At 42.9% G+C, this 15,567-nt stretch overlaps 1 protein-coding gene across 1 annotated transcript in view; it reads right to left on the bottom strand.

The window, feature by feature from the left end:
- Positions 1-9,146: 9,146 nt before the first annotated feature.
- Positions 9,147-15,567, bottom strand: part of foxo1a (forkhead box O1 a) — a 29,106-nt gene continuing 22,685 nt past the window's right edge. The window contains exons 2-3 of the mRNA XM_071924759.2: positions 14,010-14,201; positions 9,147-13,613 (exon numbers count right to left, since the gene is read on the bottom strand). Of these exons, the coding sequence (XP_071780860.2) occupies positions 12,426-13,613; positions 14,010-14,201 (1,380 nt within the window). The 3' untranslated portion in view covers positions 9,147-12,425. The remainder of the gene's footprint in view (positions 13,614-14,009; positions 14,202-15,567) is intronic.

Genomic DNA, 15,567 nt, shown 5'->3' with positions numbered 1-15,567 from the left:
GGCATTATACCGGTTGACTCTTCATGATGAGATAATCAGAGACACAGGGCTTAGCATAACACTGTTACAAGACTAACGCACTGTACTTCTTAGAAATCACTAAAATGCTGAAACTACAGCATTAAAACAGACGTGTTTTTCTGTCTTCTATTTTGGGCAGTTCCTCAAATTATTTCCATTTATCTCATCGAAATGAAGAAATCCTGGACCAGCTCTATTGATGATGGACTCCAACATGTAGCATAGACTACAGATGGCATTAGAAAGCCAAAGCAAACCTGCTATCCCAGTAGACCAGGAAACAAAATCTTTAAAGTAGTAATCCACAACTTTTTCATATAAATAAATGTCCGTTTTGCTCCTCTCTATCACCCCTTGATACCATACAGTAGTGATTCAACCTATACCCAGATCATTAAAGCTTTTACATTTGCTGTTCTAAACACCTATGAGGAGGTACGTCTGCTGCACAGGAGGTGACGTGTTTTCTATTTATGGACGCAGCAACAGCGCTTTGTTTGGAATTAATATAAGACGGTAGAAGAAATATAAGAAGCCGCAGTCTACGTTGAGCGTCTTTACTATTACAGTATGTCGGGCCAGTGCCTACATTGAGTGCAAAACACCAAAGCAATGACCGCTTATCGCCAAAGGTGTCGCTAAAATCAAGAAAAATAAGAATTTTCAAAACAAAACAAGAATCTGATTATCACTTTAAATCAAAGGTATATGCTACCGCCGATCTTAGTCTGCTTCGATGGATTACACTCCTCTACTACTGTCTGAGGCTTCAGAGAGTAAATGTCAAGCTTTAATTTTTCAAAAGTACCAGTGATAATGAAATTCTGACGATATTCTAATAGAGTCAGGATGTTGCTCTAAGACCAAGTCACCTCGCTATACAAAGACAGTTCATGTTAAACAATCAATTCCATTTCCTGGGTCTTTTTTTATTTCCCCATGTGTTCCTGCTCCTCCCCTCTTCTAAGAATACGCCGGCCGTCCTAATCACAGGAACCGACCCAGGCTGGAGGTGCATGCCTTTGCACATGGCAGCACAAATTAAAATGTCTCCTGCCGCCCGCCTCTCTAATTCCCTGGCACTATGCCCTGGCCTGTCCCACGAATTACAACCAGACCTCTCCATATGGTGCAGCCAGCATGGGGCAGGCCAGCTTATTGACATCAGCTCCTCCCTGAACTCTCTAAGTCAATGACTGAGTAGTTCAGCACACACATTTGGCCAGCTGCAGAGTGTTAGCTCCATAATGCTGTTAGGAGCAATAGTGGAGGGCCTTGGACTCTCTGTTGTCCCTCATCTACAGGAGACTACCAGCCGTTACCTGAAAACATATAGAGAGAGAGAAAGAATCAAGAGTCTAATCAGTGACGTCATCAAGACGCTCCGTCCTGAGCTGCTTCATGAGCAATCCTGGGTCATTTAATCCCCAATGAGCCGCAGCACAGTGTGAGACTCTTGGGCCGGGGGCTTTGGGTCATTCCCAAGTCTAGACTGAAAGGCTGAAAACAAAAAGTGATTGGTCCTTTTCCAACGTGGCTTCTTGGCTTTTTAATCTCAGTTTTATTGTCTTGCTTATAGTTAATGGTTTTACAGAGTTGCCTTCGCCCAAATTTGATGTTGTTTATTTTTTTTTCCCATTCTCTGTTGTTATGATTTTTACGTGTTGAAGTATTATCGTATGGTCATGGTAAGCTCATGGTAAGGTGAGCTGTTTGCATATAAATAATATAGTGTATGATGGTCGAAATTCAATTGTATTTCCCTTTAGAAACCTTCATCAGCCAAGAGGTTTGAGGTGACTATTTTTATCAAATAATTAAGGTTGATGCTGTTTCTTTTTGTCAAATCCAAAGAAAGAGCTTAAAAGTACAACGTGCTGTTACCATAGCAACAGTACAGAGTAGGTTGAAGTACCAGCACGATAACTCCCTTACTAATGAGGGGGCATAACGGTTAACAAAGATCATAACAATATCAAAAATAAGTCATCAAAATTAATGTTTTGGTGGCTATGTCGAGAACAGCAACAGTTCTAAGATCAAATAAAGAAGCTGACGTGTCATATAAGTGAAAGAGCGAACAATCGAATACAAATCAGAGTCAGATGACAAAAGTAATGACTCTAAATTGCGGGTATATTCACATTTTTCTATGAGAGTTGGAAACGTGGATGGAAAATTCAATTTTAGGACTTAACCTAACTCAAATGATGAAATGGAATAAAATGCAAAACTGTTCACCACATTAAAGCTAGAACAAAACAAAAATTCTGGTCGCTTAAAAGGGGAAAACTACAGTAATTCTTTGCTATAAATTTGAATATAAAAGTGGGCTTTGCTTGGCATTTCCTTGCCTTTGTTCTCTGCTGGGTGTATTACTGGTTGACTCTTTCCTTTTTCACATCTCTTCTATTATGTCCTCTTCTCAGCTTTGTTCAAGATGAAGAAACCAACAAAACACAACCTGAGTCATTGGGTTTGCATGTACTGTATTGTCTGGATGCTTCAGCTTTGACCCTTGCACTCCTTACTATTGACTGCCTGTCACGTTGGCAATCTAGGAATTTAAGCTTAGTCTCCTGTTGCATTCATGGTAAGCCGCTCTGGATAAGAGCACAAGCTAAATTCCTAAAATGTAAACGTACAAGAATGACTCAGAACATTGGACAAGATTCATTGTCTTTCACAAAGGCCTTGTAGAGAAAATGTAACGAGGGACATCCCAAAGGCCAGGGCGCCATCCTCAAACTAAAAACAAGACAATGGTTGCGGTTGTTGACTCTTTATCAGAACATAAATCTCTGACCGCAACAGAGACGGGACAAATCCAATGGTTGGAGCAGCGAGACCAACTGCCTACACCTGTAATTCAGCGCCAGACAATTTCAAACACACATGCTGCTTTGTTTGGATGTGTTTATCAGTGACGCGGAGTGTTGTCGATGGTGTTGTTTTCAAATGTCCTGGTGGTACTTGGTCCTCGCCCACATGTCCGCTGGATGCAGATTATTAGGCTGGGGCTCAGGTAACCAACATGTTCCTGGATAAAGGGTAAACAAGCGTAAAAAGACCTTATGACACGCATGAGTAGAGGGGACACAGAATCTAATACGCTTATGAATAATTTCATCGCTGTTTGAATGACCCACTGGTCCAGCAGGAAACCTTTTCCCATCCCCTGCCATTGATGAGTAACACTTTAAAACTCATGACTTATGGCAAGGTAAAGCCAACCAATAATGAATACCAAAGTGCTGTCTCTCTCCGGTGTGTCCATGTGTGTGTTGGCTGTATAGGTAGAACTGAAGTAGGCTCCTTAACCAAATAAAACCTTAATAACTGACATTTTAAAGGGTAACACCGGTCAATTTAAAGACTCTAAAGTGTTATTTTCGTGGGCTAAGACGGCCAGTTCAGGACTTGTCAGTACAACTCTTTCACTGGTAAACCAGAGAACCACAACTCTAATTGTGCAGTCATGCATACAGCCTGGAGCAGATCCATCCACAATAAAGCCTAGACTATCTTTGTGGGCTTATTAAGTTGGGACTTTTACATCCAAATGAGCTCTATTGTTGTGCTACCACTCCAAAACCAGAAAATGTACCATGGTCCCCCAGGAAATACTGTCACAATAACAATTTCTGTCTTTTTTAAATTGATTCCCTATGGAAGTGTACATCTGCGATCTGTTTAGATAGATTGTGGATTCATCAATAAGATACGTAAGAGATGGGACAAATTTCCCGCTTGTTTCTGGTTACGGAAACCAAACAGTCCCAAGGCACAGGGATAGCATATTTAAAATCTGAAAGTCAGGCTTATTCGCATTTGTAGCTCAACAGATGCCCATCTCAATGAATCAGTGGAATAATGAAAAATGTCAAACTGCAAATATTCAGGCTTTATCAATTATTTAGAAGATCGTAAGCCAACTGAATGATTGTTCCACTCTCAGTCACTCTAAACTCCAAGACTGATGGTCTTTTGTTTTTTTCTTCTGTATCATGCAAAGCTCAGCATTAAATAACACATATACTTATACATGAAATAATACATATACTTATACTAGGGCTATAAGTACTGCAACATACAAATGAATGACTGTCACTTTCTAAGTGGCAACTCAATGATCCTTCAGTGAAGTGGTGTGTAATTTCTCTCTCTTTCCCTGTCTCTTCCTCTTTTTCGTTTTGTTTTTCTTTGTCCTTGTCCTTCTCCTCCTCCTTCTTCTTCTTCTTCTTTGTCTACTTGTAATTCTAACTTTGAAACTTCAGTGTTTAGATCCTGCACAACTCTCGAGAAGACGGTGTTTATCCTCGCGAGTGCCAGTGTGTGCCTCTCTTACTATCACTCTGAGGGTTAAGAGGAAATACCATGAGTCGCGTGCCAGTCCCAGCTAACCGCAAACCCAAGCTGGGTGGAGAGGGGCATTTTTCATATAAATCATGGAATATGGCTGTGGGCGAGCCATTGCCAGGCTGAGTGAACAGCCATAAATAGATCCCCATTGCATGTAGTGACAGCTTTGAGCAACACAAAGGCAGACTGTAGTAACCATCGCCTGTGGTGGCTGGAAAAAAGGACTCTTATTGATTCTGCGCGTTGCCAAGCTGCTGGTCATAAGATATTAGCAGGCTGTCAAGTTCAGACTCTGAAGTTTCAGAAGTTCCTTTTGAATCTCTTTTGAATGCTTGAAATGCCCTGAATTTTCATTTCAGTCCTCTCCTCCCGGCACCAGAGGGCTTGACAGTACAACAGAAAACTCCCTTAATGAACCCCACTCAGGATGTCAGGCACCGGCGGCTTTGACACACTTTGGTCTGTAACAAAACACTTACACACAGACTCGGCTCTGTCTAACTCCATTTCCAGCGCCGCTTACATCACATGACAGAATTGGAACTCTTGGGAATATATATCTGGCGCTATGATGATAGATACAAAAATAAATGTCGGAGGTGGTTAACGAGGGCTCCCGCAGCAAGAAAGTGTGACAGTACAAAGGCTGCAGGGAGCAAAGACTGATGTGGAATGTAACTAACCTGGAAGTTAAAGGCACTGGGCTAATCGGTTCCAGCGATGCATAAATTACAATAGTGATGGTCAGCACGGTAAACATGAAAAGAGACAGGGAGAGCGGGAAGGGGAGACAGAGAAAGAAAGAATCAGTTGTGTGTGTGTGTGTGTGTTGCCTGTTGGGTGCCTTATCAGTGCTGCTGGAGAGGTCAAGCCAGGACACAAATCACACCCCCAGGCTGGGCTGTGTCTTCTCAACTTACACAACAGTTGAGCTACATCTGTTTCTCTTTTTCTCCCTCTCTCTCCCTCTCCTTCTCCCTCGTTCTGCCTCCCTCTACCAAAGTGTGTTGAGTCCATAGTCATGTTTGTGGGCCTCAAAGTGGAGCAGTTTGGGTACAAGATGAGATGATGGAGCCCAATAATTATGTCGACTTGGATTGGATATAAGGGTTTTTTTTACATGGCAAATGCTGATCATGTGATGGCTGTCAGCTGTAAGTCTCCTGCTTGGAGCCTGCAGCATCACTCTAGGACTATGATTTGTCTTTAATAATCATATGTTTTTTTATGCTATACTGCAGTTCATAGTTTAGACTTTTCAAAACATCACTGTATAAATAAAGGTAAAACAAACTAGCTATCAAACTAAAATCCTCTAAAACTAACTGACGAACAAATAAAAAAAATAAAAAAATAAAAAAGTGCTGTTGGGTCCCTTGCCAATGTGCAGCACCCGTGCTCAGCTGAGGCTGGTGACCACCCATGGGTTCTGCAGCGCACGTCGGCACTTCACTAGTTACAGGCCCCATTGTGTGTCTTTTGGGCCCTGCGTCTGGAAAAGTCTCTCTGGGACTTATTTGTGTTACCTGTGCAGAGACCCCAGTACACCACCACCACACACACACACACACACACACACACACACACAAGCATGAGTGCAAAGGAAGGCCTGCATATGCTGAAAACATTATGCACTATTTAGTAGATAAGTTCTTACAAAATGTGATTCTGTATTCCTTAAGACAGTCCAATAAGATAGTCAGAGCTCTATAAGATTTAGATAGAAGTCTCACAGGGTTTTTGTACAATCCAAACACAGTACTTAAGTCTAAATCATAGACTAACAATGTTACTGAACTATTAAATAGGAGACCAAAGGACTGGGTCCAGAATGTGATTAATTCCATTAGGATGTGCTCATATTTTTAAACCAGCCCTGTTATTAATTCATTCTTTTTTTTTTATCAGTGCAGCCCAGGACTTGATTGAACCTACTGAGTTGCACTGCACTGAACCTCAAAAGGAAAATGAAAAAAGAAAATTGTAGAGAGGAAAATATATCCCAATAAATACCATAAACGGCACTTTGATTTAACCCTAACCCTAAACTTTCCATAAACTGCTTATGCTGCAGTAGTTTAGGACTCAAGCTAATCCTCAGGTTAAATTTTTAAAGTATAATTCCACGATAAAGAGGCATTCATAAATGCTGTTCCTATATTCAGGACTGTTAGCACTGCTATTAAATAAATGTCATTGGGGTGTAGAAGCTCAAACAAGCATTATGAATCGACAAAGTCAGCCCTCAGTACATTGTTAATGGAGCAGGACTAGGAAGTGGTTTTTGATGACATCATAGATTTGAGTTTTGGTCACAGTATTCTAGTATTGAGAGAGTCTGGCGTTCACAAATATTGACTCAACTCAACATCAAGGGAGGATTTTTTCCTTTAAGGCTTTGATCTCTCACGTGGCTACACCAAAAAGTTGTATCAATTTTTATTTTTTATTTTTTTACTTTTCCCTGGATAAGTATAAAAGTCAAGCATCGGCATCGACTCCAAACAGAGGCACAAGCAAGTACTGGAGCATTTTGGAAAATGTGGGGAAAACTATGGCTGCACAACTGAAGCAGAGAGAGGGAGTGAACTCCACGGTAAGTGTGTGTCCTCACAGAACGTCTGTGTCCTGACATGGCCCCAACCGTCTAACCGCATTTTGCCTCCTCGCACCCAGGGGAACATAAGGATTGCATATGCCTTTGGCAGCAGTCCACACCCACATTCCTCAGCTGTGTGCTCACAAGCGTCCTCTCTGCCCCCCACCCCCCTCTCTCCCTCTTCCCTCCCGCTCTGCTCTGACACCAAAACCCTGGCAAACACTGCTGTGCAGCGTAAAGCAATGAAAATACTGACATTTTTCTTGGACACGGGGGGAGGTGAAATGTACAGTGTGCCAGTTCTTGAACTCTTGTGTTGAGCCTTACCACCTGTCTTCATCAAGAGCTCACAACACAAACCCCACAGTCTGAACTGACTGCCATTCACGCAGATTATGTAGCTTTGACAACTTTCTGGAATGGGGTTCTGCCAATGCGCTTTTCACAAGAAATTTCTACATTATGAAATTCAACCCCGCAGGATCAGCTGGGGGAGCGAAAACAGGATGGTAAAATGAGAGCACAGCAAGAGCAAAGTCAAGACCGCAACTTGGTGTTAACTTTCTGAGGGGACGGGGTCTTTTATGTGACTAGTCCCCAATGGCTCATCCAGCTCAGGTTTATCTATCACTTACAAGTCAAAGTCAAAGACACTGGGGCCTAGAGAGGCTGTGCAGTTTTGCTGTCTGGGGTGAATGGGTTCAAGGGTAGGGGGGAGGGGGGCTGTGCATGGTGGGGGGTGGGGCTGCAGTACAAGGGAAAAGCCAGGAAGACTCATTATGGGGAAGAAATGGGATGCCAGAACTGGGAATACAGCACACATATACTGCAGCACACATACAGAGCAGAGGGTTTTCAGTCTTTTAGAAAACATGGCACTGTGCGCGGCTTGTGTTTCCTGTTCTGGGTTCTTGTACCTTCCTGTGACAAAATGTCCTCTCCTGCTTTAAGTGTGGACAGAGGAAGAAAGAAATATATTCATCTCTCCTCCCATTATTCCTCAGATAAAGTCATTTTGAGGCTATGAGTTGATCTCTGACGAACTGTAGGGAGCCAAAGGAATCTGCTACTTCCTGGCCTCTTTTTTCTATGAGAAGCGTAAACAAAGTTACATCACTCAAGTCCTATTACACTTAACTGAAAGCCCTCCTCAAATTTCCTACCAGGCTTGACATGTACTGTAACCCCGCCTTAGTCTCTTTGACCTGGAGACGTTAGATGGCCTAGTTTAGATCAGAAATGTGACCTGAGGCCAGACAACCGCCTAATCGTTCATGCTGAAGCCAACACATACTCCTGTTCAAGTATTAGTGTATGTATGAGCAGTACTGGAAATGCACAATATCAAGCAGATTGGAGTTTGAGGTATACAAACATTTCTCAGCGGCAGAGCTGCTCTGGAGGCAAAAATAAACTTATTGGTTGAGTTAAACCGCAATGGGCGGAGCCAAAGAAAGTTTCTTCAGTTCTCAGTTCTTCTTTTTGCTAAGTAACATTACACTGAAGCCCAGTGAAAAAAGGCAAGTGGTAAGAGAGGATGTAGCTAATATTATGAAGCCTGTAGTGCTCTTGCTACTAACTGAAAAAATGCAATCTAGCCATACTATGTTAGCTAGTTAGCCTAACTATATTCTTGACTCCAACTTGGTGATGTTGATGTGGAGCACTTTGTTGTTAAATGTCTGTCTTTAATTGTAATGTCCTTTCTGTTGTGGTTGTATTTGTCTGACAGTTGCCACAGACACAAAGAGAATTTCCGAAAGGATAATAAATGAAACTAACTAACAACTAACTAACTAACTAACTGACCTTCCAAGTTTAAACTAGCACTACTAGCCTATAACCATCTAGGTAGCTAGCCTGTCGACCCTCCAAGACCATGAATGCATGGTCATGAATGAATGAAAAAAGGAGTCATTGTCATCTATATTTGTATTTTTTATTTTAACCATAGTTACCTCTTTGCCATCCAAGTTAGCCAGTTAGCTAACTTCTGCTCTGTAAAACAGTGGTTATTTGGCCCCGCCCACTTAGGTTTGACCAATGAGAGGCTTGTCTTATTGGTGAATACAATGACAAGCACCCATGATAGTTTTGGAAATAACATTCTGTCTAATGGCGTACTGATAAAACTCAAAAAAGAATGACACATCTTTAACACAGAAGTACATTTATTTAGGTCTTAATACATTAATGTTGAACAAGTTACATATTCTTATTGATTGCAAATCACACAGCACAATTCCAATTTATTCCTGTACATAAGTTAAATGTAACAGAGTTTATTTTAAAATATGTAATGGGTACTCTTCCTCTTGTTATGAGGAGCACTTTGTTATAAAATGTAAGTAAAAGTGCAATGTCTTTCTACTCATAAAATTACAAAAATTGGTCCAGAATCTGCCATCTGAGCAGGACTTATCTGACAGACTAAATATTGTTTTGTTTTTTTTTCATTTTACAAATGTAATATCTTTACATTTTTTTCAATAATTTGTGTTTTTTTACACTATTTTTCTAAAAACTGTAGCTAAATACAAGAAATACAACATTGTCAGTTTACAAAAGCTTAGCATATCAATCACTGCATCATCTATTTTCTAAATAAACTTCATTTTTTCCCATATAACTATCTGGAACATACAATTTTGACAACAACGACACCATAATATCTCACAGCGCTATGATACAATAAAATATCTCTGTCAAAAGTTCAAAGAAAATGAAAATATAACAATAGCAACATAAAATTAAGGAATACAATGCATAGATTCAATCATTTAAAAATGCAGAGATATAATTTACTTAGTACAGCTCTTTTATTTTTCTATGTTTAGAGTGAACCCTGTGACACTGACTACATGGATTCATTACAGTTTATCCTGACTTGAGTGACCGGCACAAATATATAATTCTGAAAATATCACATGATAAAATGCTAAATATATCAGTTTGACTTCAAAGGCAAACTTGGCTATAGTACACTATGGCATGTTTGGGTAGATAAAGGCAACACCTGGCACCAAAAGCCAAACAGCAGCTTCTTTAACGGCTTCTATGCAGAGCCTTTTGAAATGTAAGAATTTCAGTTTCCTCTTCTTAAATCCCCCTCCCATCTCTCCGGCTTAAGATCTGTGTCGGTGGCGTCCAATCACGTGCCGTCGCGGGCCGAGAGTCTGCGGGTTTTCATTCCAACCAAACACAACACCAGCTAATTTCACTGATAAGTTTCCCTCTCTCTGTTTGAAGGTGCACTAATTAGCGGTGTAGAGTTTGGCTGGAATGAAAACCGGCACACTCTTGGCTCTCGACGACACGTGATCTGACACCCACTGATCTATGTGGTTTCTGGATAAAATCATACAATAAACATTAATATTTGATAGGCAGTTTTCAGTTTCGGCTCTTTTATCTACAAGCCAGCCCGTCTATCACCCACCCAACCAGTCAACTTCATGAGAAGCAGTCAAGTTTACCGACCCGATCTTCACAAAGATCGCCAAAACGATGTACAGTATTTGTGACTCTGCATAATTAGTCACGGACAGACTCTGACAAGCAAATTGTTAGTACAGCAATTAGTGGGAGAAGCGACTCAGAAAATGCAAAATGTACAAGCTATATAAGATACTTAACACTTAGTGGCGCTTTTCAGGCATGGGGCAACTGTAAAGATAACTAAGATAGGATCTATTATTAACAAAAGATGATTGGAGCTATCAAGTCACATGTTACCGAAATATCAAATTTTCAAACGTCATCTCTTGGCAACCACAAAAAGACAGAGATAGGTAGAGGTAGGAGGGGCACAGTGAAAGTGGAGCCTCTTTAAAAGCAGTAAAGCCAATCTTATTGACAGCATCAAAGGGCTCTTCCGACCTAATAGGGATCATACCTCAGAGACGCACTAATATTTTGAGACAAAAAACAAAACCCAAAACGAAACAAATTCTGAAACTAAACAGGGAACAGTTTGGTTACTCACAGTGTCTTTAATGACAATCTCTAGCTGGTCCTGGACTCAGCCGTGAGGTGAAAACAACAGCTAAGAACGTCTTTTATCCACCGACCTCCGCTAACCTGGACTCATAACATTCGTAGCGCCGCAAAGCGTTCAGGAAAACCTAACAACAACAAGCTATGGTCACTCATGCATCTTCTGCTCTTCTAAATAGTGAAAGCTGGGCACTGAAAGAAAAAATAAAGAAGAATTCACTGTACTTTTCTTCAAGACCGCTGGATTTAAGTATCTTCTGAACCATGGAAATGTACAATATAAAAACCTTCAAGCCTGCAGTCGTGAACTACTTTGTTAGGCACAATAAATAGGCCCCTGTGGTATTAAGGTTCAGAGTGACAAAGGACTCAAAGAACAATTCTGATGTCTGTGTGCAGGTTATGCACCAGCATAAATCTATATTAACCACAAATAATTTAGGTCTCAAATATATACTAAAACTAGTAAACATCTACTATATCATTTTAATATACATTCTGAATGTATGTACAAGAAATAAGAAAGTGTATTAACATTTTACAGCCTGATTCAGAAAGATTCTCAGAGCGATCCGCTCCGCCACGTTCGTCCTCTCGGTAAAAAGAATCTGATCCAGTTTTCTCTGTGGGCTCGTTTCTGCTGCCTTGATTTTTGTTTTCGTTCTGTAAACACTATGTACAGTCTTAGAAAATACACTATGAGACCGCATTTTACAAATCGTTTGATGACATATGTACATTGATTCAGGCAATAACAAAGTGAGTTATTATGTAACATCATCCAAGAATCCCTTGAGAAGTTTGTCACTTAAAATCATGTCAATAATCCCCACCCCAGCTTCCGCCACAAACCTACCTAGGCATAAATGCCAGGTTACCTTCATAATTCTTTTGTAGTGGTAATCAATTATCACTACACTGTACATACAAAAACTTGGATTGTGGAAACACAATTAAGAGTAAACAGCATGATAGTTTGTGCAGTTTTACAGATTGTGCTGCTGTTGCTGGGATGTAGTTGGCAGTATCACATGCAAAAATAGCAAACACAACCAATATATAGTATCTGTAACCTTAGTGAGTAAACCAGAGAGGTGTGTTTCAGTTTGGCTCTGAAGTTAAGGCAAAGCGTTTGGCACTTAGTTTATACATGATATTTGATATTTCAAAAATAATTCTGATTTCATCTTAACCGGTTCAGGGGCCCCAATGGAAACATGTGTCCTTAGCAGATCACAACCAGTCTCAGTGTGTTGAAGTGATGAGAAAGGTATTTTTGAAACTGAAATGATGATGGTACAGAATCTGCAGGTGTTGTGAGGATGAGGATAGGCATCCTAGAATAGGTTTTTCATCTCAAATGAATTCTGATTGTGTCTTTTACCAAACAGCAACAACAATAAGTCAGTTGAAAAGAGCTTGTTAGCTGGCAGGCGGACTACAGTCTCTACCCTGACACCCAGCTGTGTGTGGTGGTCTTCACCCCGTGGGGGAAACCTTGCTGGGTCACCATAGGCTCAAAGTTGAAGTCCAGTGAGTCTCCGTCCATCAGAGTGTCGTGGAGGATCGACTCCATGTCACACTCAAACCTCTCGATGGACATGTCGTCCAGGTCGCTGGGCAGCTTCTCCGGGTGCGGCGGTTGCGGCAGACCCGGTCGACCGTAACCGTTGGTGTTGAGAGGGCAGAAGCCACCGGGCATGCCTCCCCCGCTGAGGTGGGTAGAGAGGCCATAAGGCATCTGCATAGGGCTTTTGGCTGTAGGCAAACGGGCGCTGCCCCCGCTGTGGCTCAGGGACATGAGCAAGCGGCCGTTCATAGCCGCCGGCGTGGCCGGAGCTTGGCTGCGCACACTGTGGGGGTGAGAGTGAGAGAGAGCGTGCGGGTGACCGTTCCCTCCTCCCATGAGTTTGGCTCCATGCTGGCCACTGCTGTACGGAGGGAGCATGCAGCCTCCGCTGGACTGAGACACCACAGTGTCCACCGAGGGCATGAGCTCTCCATGCTGGTCTGTGTCTGACGTCAGCAGCTCCTTCAGGAGCCCTGCGGGGCAGCTGTACTGGCCCATCGACGGCCCGAAGCTGGGCTTGGTCTCCGGCAGCGCCTGCAGCGGCATGGACGACAGGGTGTTCATCCCCGCCTGGCCATACACACACTTGCGGTAGTCCTGCTGAGGCTGGGACCCCATGCTGGGGGAGCTGTAGGAGGGATACCCAGGGCTGGCCTGCATCATAGGGGAGGGGGAGGACTGGGAGGAGCCAGGGGTTGTAGCCCCGCCTCCAACCTGGGTATTGTTGGGGGAGAGCAAATTGAGGTTGTCCAGGAGGTTCTCCATGACGTTCTCAGAACTGTGTCCCAAAGAGCTGGTCATCTCTGTGAGGCTGGGCAGCGTGGCCGTCATCTTGGCCCCAGAGGCCCCTGGGTAGACCATATGTACGTCCCCGTCCCCGAGGTCGTCTTCAGGCATGAAGGGCGAAAGGCGGCCGCTCAGAGTGCTGGCATTGGAGCTGGTGCGAGGCCTGAAGCTGTTCCAGGCATCAAAATCATCGTTGCTGTGGGAATTGGGGCTGCCAGGCCACTTGGAGTAGGAGCCGGGGCTGTCGGCCCCTCCGTCAGGCCCGCCCTGCAGGGACAGCTGAGGGCACAGAGAGCAGAGCCACAGGGACCAGTCAGTGTACCAACAGAGATATGTGCCAGAGAAATTCATCATAGGCTGTACACAGTGAATAAAATGGAAGCCAGACAGTAGAACACAGTAGAACAGTAATAATGTATGAAAACACTTATCAAAACACCAATAAAATCTTTTTTATAAAAAAAAAAGCAGAGTAGGCAGTCCACTCACGTTTTAGTATTTTTTAAAAGTTACTTCTATTTAATTTACTTGGAAAGTAGAGAGGGAGACAAAGTAGAGAGAGTGAGGGAGACAGAAGAAAAAGCCGTGGCGAGGTTCGATGCGAAAGCCAGGCCGGACACTTAACCACTGGGTGCAAAACGTGCATAAAACATATTCATTTCTTCATTTATCTACCTTTTTCTTAGCGGCTCTTCCTCTGCTCTTCGTGAACTTGCTGTTGTTGTCCATGGACGCCGCCCTGCGTCGCGGCGACTTGCCGCTCTTGCCCCCCTCCGGGTTTAGCATCCACCAGGAGCTTTTCCCCGTTCCCTCATTCTGAACGCGAACAAAGCGGCTGTGCAGCGACAAGTTGTGTCTGATGGAGTTCTGGAGGACGGAGAGAGAGAGAAAGAGAGAAAAGGTGGGTGGGGAGCAGAAGGGAGGGAGAGATTTGTGTTTGCCCTTTTCCCAAAGCATCTCATTTGACAGTAGGTCTGCCATAGCATACGAGTGCAAATCCAGCTTTGCAGGTGGTTCTCTTTTCAAAACATGTTTGGGTTGACAGTTGACTAACGACGGAGAAAAGGGGGATTTAAGGTCACTCAACAATCTAATGCCGTGTGCTATTCATGGAACAAACAGAAACACGCACACGCACATAGACACGCACACTCACACACACACACACAACAGGTGTCAATAAGTTTATTCCATGAGTAATACATCCTGAACAGAGTGAGTATTGCAGCGCAGACAGACTCTTATCTACAAGCATACTGTACATGTGGGCTTTGTTTCCTTCACAAAAAACACTAGGGCCCATTGTAAACCACCATTATAATAACACTCACATTCCACCTGACTACGTGTCTTGTCTAAACCAGCACAGAATCAAAGAGAGGAAACGCACTAATCTTTCCTCCTTACAGAAACATTAATACTGTGCTCGAATCGTTGCTTAGTGACACCCCCAATGGAAAAACTAATTTTTTTGTACAGGAAGCAGTGAAGCATTATTAAAACATGGCAAACAAAAGAACGAGAAAATTGGGTAAACGTCTGGCATGGTAACCGAACCGCAAAAGTGCAACATCATTTCTGTCCGTACCTTACAGAGGAAAAGTCCTACGGCTTGCTGTTCAGTATTTGAGACTTCGGTTGTTTTTCAGGCTTAAAGACCTGTTATGATTTTGAGAAAGACATGACTCTAAATCAGCCCAAACCGCTGTTTAAGTGTGACCATTTATCCAGGGAGAGTAATTTACACTCTTGCTCAGTGTGTCTGGCCCGCTGTATTGTTTTGTATCCCGGCCATACATGAAGTAATGTGCCTTGGCCAGACATTACTGTGCATGCGTACAGCTTGTTGTTTTGGAAGCACGGCTGAAACTCTGGGCACACACACAGAGCTTAGCGTGCATAGTGCCTAACGTCATCAACCCCGTTCCTGCTGTGACTCACTCCCTCACATCTGGTTCGCAGTCTGCCCTCCTCTGCTCCACCTTCACCTCTCGTTCTCCTCTAATCTGCAATCTCCTCGACTCAGCTATCTGCTTTCATTCTCTCGAACCCTAAAATCTCCTCCCGTTCTCATCTGCTCGACAATATCTTCTGCTCTACTGTCTCAAGCGCTGCCTCCTCCCATCCTCCTCTACTGTACTCCTACAAATGGGAAACTGTACTACCTGATCTTCTCTCACTTTTCTCTGTTCATCAGTTTCCTCTCCTCATCTCACATCCTTTCTGCGTCTCC

The sequence above is a fragment of the Centroberyx gerrardi genome, chromosome 6 (assembly GCF_048128805.1).
Source record: "Centroberyx gerrardi isolate f3 chromosome 6, fCenGer3.hap1.cur.20231027, whole genome shotgun sequence".
Taxonomy (NCBI): Eukaryota; Metazoa; Chordata; class Actinopteri; order Beryciformes; family Berycidae; genus Centroberyx; species Centroberyx gerrardi.
This window is presented reverse-complemented; position numbering and strand designations above follow the sequence as displayed.